Source organism: Hydra viridissima, unplaced genomic scaffold (assembly GCF_058129835.1).
Source record: "Hydra viridissima isolate aposymbiotic clone 2 unplaced genomic scaffold, HvirCarnegie_v1 scaffold_84, whole genome shotgun sequence".
In the NCBI taxonomy this organism is placed as follows: domain Eukaryota; kingdom Metazoa; phylum Cnidaria; class Hydrozoa; order Anthoathecata; family Hydridae; genus Hydra; species Hydra viridissima.
This window is the reverse complement of record NW_028324356.1, coordinates 38721-47074: the sequence shown is the minus strand read 5'-3', so window position 1 is coordinate 47074 and position 8354 is coordinate 38721. Positions and strand designations below refer to the sequence as shown.

The 8354-nt window shown below is 38.0% G+C and overlaps 1 protein-coding gene across 1 annotated transcript; it reads left to right on the top strand.

Moving 5' to 3' along the window:
* The first annotated feature begins 1066 nt into the window (after positions 1–1066).
* Positions 1067–8354, top strand: LOC149875971 (uncharacterized). Its single transcript, XM_090075950.1, has 5 exons — positions 1067–1142; positions 4394–7213; positions 7447–7512; positions 7772–7828; positions 7987–8354. Exons 2-5 carry the CDS (start codon positions 4423–4425, stop codon positions 8304–8306), a joined length of 3234 nt encoding a protein of 1077 aa, XP_089932076.1. The 5' UTR covers positions 1067–1142; positions 4394–4422; the 3' UTR covers positions 8307–8354.

The window sequence follows — 8354 nt, the reverse complement described above, 5'->3', positions numbered from 1 at the left end:
GTTTGCTAAAACAGCTTGCTAGGACAACCAAATCAATCATATGTTGTGAAAATTTCTTTTTGTTCAACTGACTAAGGAAGATCGAGCGAACGCTTTTTTTTTATAACTTGTTTGTATCATATTGCTATTAAGAAAACAGCGTTGTGTATACTAAACGTGACATAATTGGCAATTATCCGTAACTAAAAATAAGATAGAAATTACAAACTTGATACCATATTTTAATTACTCTAACAAAACTAGACGTCATCGCGTGAGAAAATAAATGTTCATAACACATAACCTATTTTTTTGTTTTTTTTTCTTCTCTTTTTTCTTTTAATCTCTTTTCTTTCGTCCAAAAGCGTTTTGATTTTTGCCTCGCCACAAGCGATGAAATCGATAAAAAACCTGCTCGGACATTCTCAATTCTCAACAACAAAAGCAATCAAAGTTCTAGCTCTCGAGCACGTGCGCCGACAGGTTGATGAAACCGTTCAAATATGCTCGATCGCTAGAATTTAAAGAAAGAAACAAGCCAGAAACAAACCAAAATAAAAAAAACAAAAACAAAAATGGACATCTTTAGAACGCTTAAATTTTATAAAATATTTTCCTCTGCGTTTTTAACCAGCTAAACTGTCGTAAAGTTTTTCGGTGCAGTTCATTTAAAAAACTTAGTTTTCAACTTTTAAACGTTTTAGACTTCTCGTTTAAGGCAGTCGAAAGAAATGAGTCGACTCACTCTCTCTCTCCCTATTCGGTTTTGTTTTTGTTTATTTGTTTTTGTTTTTTCTTCGTTTGCCTTCGTTGCCTTTGTTTGCTTTTGGAAAAGTTGTCGCCATGCGAGACTTAGTTTTTTTTTTTTTTTTGCTCAAATTGAGCACAAGTGAGTTTCTAGTCTTGAAAGTGTGCAAAGTGTGGGCCAATCTGGTGGCTGGAGTGATGACACGTGAATGCTGGAAATTCCAGACTTTGAGCGGATTCAGCGTACATAGAAAGAAAATGTAGCATTCACGTGGGTCTCTCCTAAGCGTGCCATTGGTCGGTCTGCTGTCCTTAAGTACCCCCCCTCCCCCCCCTCAACGTCACGTTTGCTCAACTTTCTCGGTCTTTGGCGCCCAGAGAAAGCTTGAGGAAGGATAAAAAATGGCGAGGTTTCGGTACTGCGTTTTCTGTTTTCTTATTTGTTTTTGTTTGTTTGCTTGTTTGTTTGTTTGTTTGTTTTGTTAATTTTTTTAATTTTTTTTTTTTTGTTTGTTTGTTTCGTTCGTTTGTTTGTTTGTTTGTTTCGTTTGCTTCGTTTGTTTTGTGATGTTTTGTTTTCCCTTCTTGATGGCACAAAACAGAAGCAAACAAGACTTTCGGTTATATTCGGTTATATTCGGTTCAATAAAAGTTTGTTGGTTTCTGCACAACAACAACAACAACCACAACAACAAAAGTCCCTCTGTCCCTCAAAAGCAGTTTCTCCTCTGTCCTAAAGAAGAGCCTCTTTGTAATCGATCTTGTCTGAATGCAGCTCTCCTTTTGCCTACAGGTTTTTATTCCAACCCTTTTGTTGTTGTTAGTGCCATGTTGTTGTTATTGTTATACTCTGTAAAAGCAGTTGTTGCTGTTGTACTTGTTTGTTGTTTCTAAAGACACTGTTGTTGCTGCTGTTAGCGCTGTTAGTAATCACCCACTTGGCTTGTATTTTTGTTTTCTTGTTTTTGTTTTTTGTTTTATTTATAAACACTCTCTGAGTAAGTGATGCTGTTGCTGTTGTTGTTGTTACAGTTGCAATGAGTGTTTGTTAATGTTTCCCCCACTTGGCTTGTACTTTTGTTTTCTGTTTTGTTTTGTTTTTTTTTGTTTTTGTTTTTTTTTCTCAACACTCTCTGAGTAAGTGATGCTGTTGCTGTAGTCGTTGTTATAGTTGCAATGAGTGTTTGTTAATGTTCACCAACTTGGCTTGTTTATAATCTATTTTATTTTATCAACACTCTCTGAGTCAGTGATGGTGTTGCTGTTGCTGTTGTCGTTATTATGCTTGCAATGGGAGTTGTTACTGTTCACCCACTTTGCTTGTTTTGTTTTTATTTCTTTATTTTATCAACACCCTTTGAGCCAGTGATGCTGTTGCTGTTGTTGTTGTTATAGTTGCAATGAGTGTTGTTAATGTTCACCCACTTTGCTTGTGTTTTTGTTTTTGTTTATCAACACCCTTTGTGTCAGTGATGCTGTTGCTGTTGTTCTTATTACAGTTGCAATGAGTGTTTGTTAATGTTCACCAACTTGGCTTGTTTATAATCTATTTTGTTTTATCAACACTCTCTGAGTCAGTGATGCTGATGCTGTTGTTGTTATTGTGCTTGCAATAAGTGTTGCTAATGTTCACCCACTTTGCTTGTTTTGTTTGTGCTTTTGTTTTTGTTTATCAACACCCTTTGAGTCACTGATGCTGTTGCTGTTGGTGTTATTATAGTTGCAATGAGTGTTAATGTTCACCCACTTTGCTTGCTTTGTTTGTTTGTTGCTTTTTTTTTTATCAACACCCTGCGAGTTAGTGATGCTGTTGCTGCTTTTGTCATTTTAACTTGTATTTATAGTTGTTACTGTTCAGCCACTTTGCTTGTTTTTTATCTGTTTTATTTTATCACCACTCTCTGAGTCAGTGATGATGTTGCTGATGCTGTTGTTGTTATTTTACTTGCAATGATAGCTGTTACTGTTCAGCCACTTTGCTTGTTTTGTTTGTTTGTTTGTTTGTTTTTTTTATCAATATCCTCTGAGTAAGTGATGCTGTTGCTGTTGTTGTTGTTATAGTTGCAATGAGTGTTTGTTAATGTTCCCCCCCTTGGCTTGTACTTCTGTTTTCTGTTTTGTTTTGTTTTTGTTTTTTTTGTTGTTTTTTTTCTCAACACTCTCTGAGTAAGTGATGCTGTTGCTGTAGTCGTTGTTATAGTTGCAATGAGTGTTTGTTAATGTTCACAAACTTGGCATGTTTATAATCTATTTTATTTTATCAACACTCTCTGAGTCAGTGATGCTGATGCTGTTGTTGTTATTATGCTTGCAATAAGTGTTGTTAATGTTCACCCACTCTGCTTGTTTTGTTTGTGCCTTTGTTTTTGTTTATCAACACCCTTTGAGTCACTGATGCTGTTGCTGTTGGTGTTATTATAGTTGCAATGAGTGTTAATGTTCACCCACTTTGCTTGCTTTATTTGTTTGTTGCTTTTTTTTTTATCAACACCCTGCGAGTTAGTGATGCTGTTGCTGCTTTTGTCATTTTACTTGTATTTATAGTTGTTACTGTTTAGCCACTTTGCTTGTTTTTTAATCTGTTTTATTTTATCACCACTCTCTGAGTCAGTGATGATGTTGCTGATGCTGTTGTTGTTATTTTACTTGCAATGATAGCTGTTACTGTTCAGCCACTTTGCTTGTTTTTTTTTTGTTTTTGTTTTGTTTGTTTGTTTGTTTGTTTTTTTATATATCCTCTGAGTTAGTGATGCTGTTGTTGTTATTATGCTTTCAATGAGAGCTGTTACTGTTCACCCACTTTGTTTGTTTATAATCTGTTTTATTTTATCAACACTCTCTGAGTCAGTGATGCTGATGCTGATGCTGTTGTTGTTATTATGCTTGCAGTGAGAGTTGTTACTGTTCACCCACTTTGCTTGCTTATTGTCTATTTTATTTTGTCAACACTCTCTGAGTCAGTGATGCTGATGCTGATGCTGTTGTTGTTATTATGCTTGCAATGAGAGTTGTTACTGTTCACCCAATTTGCTTGTTTTGTTTTTTTATTTGTTTTTTTGTTTGTTTTTGTTTTGCTTGTTTTTTTTTATCAATACCCTCTGAGTCAGTGATGCTGTTGCTGTTGTTGTTGTTGTTGTTATAGTTGCAATGAGTGTTTGTTAATGTTCCCCCACTTGGCTTGTACTTTTGTTTTCTTTTTTGTTATGTCAACACTCTCTGAGTCAGTGATGCTGATGCTGTTGTTATTATGCTTGCAATGAGAGTTGTTACTGTTGTAGTTATGTCTGTCATTTGTCCTTGTTAGCAAGTTCTATTTGCCCTCTCTTGCCTTTTTTCAACACAGTTTCTTTCTTTGAGTCATATGGTTGCGAGATCCTCTCAAACTCCATCTCTTTATTTATTTGTTTCTTTTTTTTTTTTTTTTTTCTCATTCTCCTTCTCATAATAGCAATCACTGCTGCCACCATGCATGTAATGCTAGTTGCTCTCATTCTTTTTCATTTGCTAGTGGAAACTTTGTTTCTTCTTGTTGCTCTCTTTTCTTTCTTTTTTCTCTTTTGCAGAGGATTCGAAAAAACACAGCTCTTCCCTGCAGTTGTAAACATTCCAGGATTCCAGGATGCAGGCAGAAGAAAAACACTCTCACTAACTGTCTTCTTTTTTTTAGCATAAACCGTTGCAAACAAACACCTGAACATGTCTTCTTCACAAGAAAACAACACTGTTGTTGCCCCTTCTCCGAACTCTAAAGCGAAAAAAAAGAAAAGAAGGCAGTCACAAGAACAGAGAGACTTAAAGCTCAAAAACAAAGTCAGGGCCGCATTAGTTGCAGCGTGTGGCTCCGTAAACAGGGTTGTACCTTTCTATGGTACCAAGAAGAGGTACGCTGTTAGCTGTCCGATGCCTTTGTGCAAACATTCCTCCACAAGCATTAAAAGACACTTGACTAAAAAAGATCATTCTTGGACTTTGGATGAAGCTTCCATCTTTTACTCTGCAATGGTCAGGAAGTTTCAGCATGCTCGTCTCGAACGCAAGTCCGGCTGTCCAAAACCTTACCCCTGTTTGCAATGTTGGAAGTATTACGACCGACTGGACATACACTTGAAAGAGACTCATTTCTACGATTCCAAGACGATCAAACAAAAGATTGCAGAGGCAAAGCGATACGACAACGACAAGCTCTATGTCCCTCAATTTATTCGACCTGCCTTCTTTGGTATTAAGCCAGTAGCTGAACAAGCGTCTGCATCAGGCTCTGCATCCTCTGCTCCTGGGCCTTCCTCCTCTTTTTCTTCTCCGGTTCTTTCCTCTGATCCTCTTTTAAGCTTGCCCTCATCAGTTGCTGGTTCGTCCGAGGCTCCTTCTGCAAACCACTGCACCTCTGTAGAAAACAAAGAGCTGAACACCGAATCCGTCCTAGACTCTGATTTTAATTCCTTAAAGCACTTGGTTTCCAACTCCTCCGTCTTGACAGAAGATAAGAGACTCTTGTTTCAGCTGGACAAAGATGCTTTTCACTTTTATTACCAGTCAGCAGATGAGCTCTTCAGAGATTTTGAAAAGTGGCTTGTGGTAGCCAACAACAACACTTTGTCACAAGCAAAGATCTACAAAAATGCAGTTGTTGAAATATTGACATGTTGTGACAGCACGCTGACGCTGCACCCGAACGCTCTCACCAATTCCAACGTTTTGGAGGATAGATACTTTTCCATGCACTTTAAAAACATTCAGCTCAATTCCAAGCTGAGTGAACTTGACCAAACAAAAGCCATGTCTTGTCACACGTTGTACAACCGCCTTGTCTACCTTTGTCTCCTGTTTCGTTTCAGTGAAGCCAGGAATGTCTATTTCGGACTTTCTCATGAGGCCATCCGACGTTTGCGCTGCAAGGTGGAGGAGTTACAAAAAGTGCTGAGGCCCTTTCGTTCTTTGAGGAGGAGCCTTGTGAAAAGCAAAAAATGCATCAACATCATCAATGTCAGTTTGCTGAACGAATATGGCAAGTCTGCATACGTAAGACAGTTAGTGGAATCGATTAGAAAGCCGTCTCTTACACCGACTAGAGACAATGCTGTGTCTCTACGAAACCATCTTCTGCTCTCTGTCACTGTAATTAACAGTTTAAGAAAATCTAACATTGCTCTTTTAAACATTAGAGACTACATGGCTGCTGAGAAGAGTGAGTGTGGATATTGCATTGTGCAAGAGCGCTACAAAACAGCATACAAGTACGGAGCCAAAAACATTCTAGTGCCGAACGACTTGAAAGTGTTGATCGATATTTATTTGCTGAGATACAGAGACCTTCTTGTCAACGACTCTCACTACATGGCTGCAGACACCAAGACTGTTTTGGAGTTGAGCGACTGCTACAGGCCCCTTTTTCCATCGATGAGACCCAACAAAGACGAATGTGTGACACTCGGTGCAACTAGAGTGCCTGTTTACCAGATGGGTTCCTCTGCTATCTCCTCTTGCCTGACGTCCTGCTTCAGAAAAAGCCAAGTAAACATTCCCATGAAGCGTCTTACTCCCACTTGCATTCGCGGTTCGATAGCCACTTACTTTGCCAACAACAGCAAAGAAGATCGCGAGCGGTTTGCTACACTCTACATGAAGCACAGCAGGAACACAATGGATAGCTTTTATGTGTCCCAGTGGAACGCTGCAGAGGAGTTGCGCTTTGCCCTGGGCATCGGACAGTCCTTCGGAGTCATAGAGTCTTTGACTGTTGAAAAGTCTGAGAGACCACCAAAGAAGGAGAAGGATGTGATGGACTGGCTCCAAACTAATGCAGAGGAGTACGGTTTTCATGAGGTTGAGGACATCTTTGAGGAAGATTTAGACTCCGGTTCTGACTCTGAAGAATGTGCTGCTACTTTCAGCTGTACCACAGTGGTTCCGTTTTCTCCAGCTGTAGAAAACAATGTTCCTTTAGAGGATAGCAACGACCATGCCGTAGATTTCTTGTGTGAACCTACCTCAACTCCTGTTTCGTCTGTTCCATCTGAACAAACAATCGCTGGTCCAGTTCTTGAACTATCCCCTGCTCTTGCACAACTAGTTCCTAACGAACAAGCTGTTTGTATGGATGTAGATCAGACTCTAGCTGTTCCTGTTGGCACAGCTTGTTCTCCTCTTGCATTAACATTATTTCCTGATGAACCGGATTTTATTGAACACCATGCAAAACTTTCTCCAGTTTACTTTAATGAGCAAGTGGTTGCCAAACCTGTTTCTGCTTCTCCTTCTCAGCAAGTCGCTTTCTGTCCTTCAAAAGAGGTCTTTTCTGTTCCTCTGACTCCTAGCCTTGTTGCTTTTCAGCAAACATTGGCCAAACCCAGTTTGTTTCTTTCATCTGATCCAGTTTCAGCTGTTCCTGTCCAACAGGCTGGTACTGTTCTTGCAAAGCAGCTCTCACCTTATGCTGTTCAATCTGTTGGTAGCCTATTTAGCCAAAGTCTTGCCTCTACATCCAGAGGTAAATTCTTTTTGATTTTTGATTTTTGATTTTTATGCAAATCTCAACACGCTTTCAAAAAATGAAAATGCCCAAATCAACTCCTTGCCCTATTGTTATTGTTAGAGCTGTAAAAAAAACAAAACAAAACAAAAAAACAACACAGAAGTGTGTATGTATTTGTTGCAGGACTAATTCTGTGATTGCTTAAATGTTTATACAAGTGAATGATACTAAAACTGATTATGTTTTAGAAGTAAAAGATCCAAGAAGAAAAAAAATCAAGTTGGAAATGCCATCTTTCACTCAAGAACTCATCGGTAATGTAAAACCTAATTTATACAAAGATATATAAACACAAACCTCTTCTTGCACAATTTCAGATGGTTAACTGTTAACAAAAACTAGCCATCATTGCTAAGTGCACTTTTAGAAAGTTGTGTCTACCCGATTTCTAATGATGAAGTTAGAAACATCACCGTTAGAAATCATGCACAGCTTGTTATCATCTCTAACACTTAGAAACTGTTGATGGTTTTTATGAATTAGAAAAATGAACATGGTTTTATTTTATTTCAGGATCAACTCAGCCAAGAACAAAGGAAAACAAAGCAGAAGTTAGCCAATGCCATTTAGGTAATCTTTCAAAAACCAGTTATTGCTATCAGTGCAAACAATAAGGTCAACAAAAAAAAAATAAATAAAAAAACAGAATAAATCTTGTCTTACTTCAGAACCAAATGAATATTTGATTTAATCACTTTGTGTTATGACTTGAGTTTGTAAAATTTTAGATGAAATAGTTGAAGAGCTGAATGCTTGCCCTGGCCACAACGAATGGTTCAACACCAGAAGTTTTCCACGATGTGCAGCTTTGGTGTTGGCATACATCTTGCAAGACGTGTTTACAGATGTAAGCTCAAGTTGCTCGTACAAAGATTACCTTGGCATCTTGGCAAATCATAGCAGTGACAAGCTCATTCATGTCTTGCAAAAGTACTCCTACCAAAGCCATATTAAAGACAAAATTAAAAACATGAAGCTAAAAATTCAAAAAGAGGGTAGTTTAGAAAAGTTTGTTCAATATGGCAATATCGTGAAACCATTTATGTAGTTTAGATAAGTTTGTTCAGTTTGGCAATAAAGATGGGCCTTTTGTGTA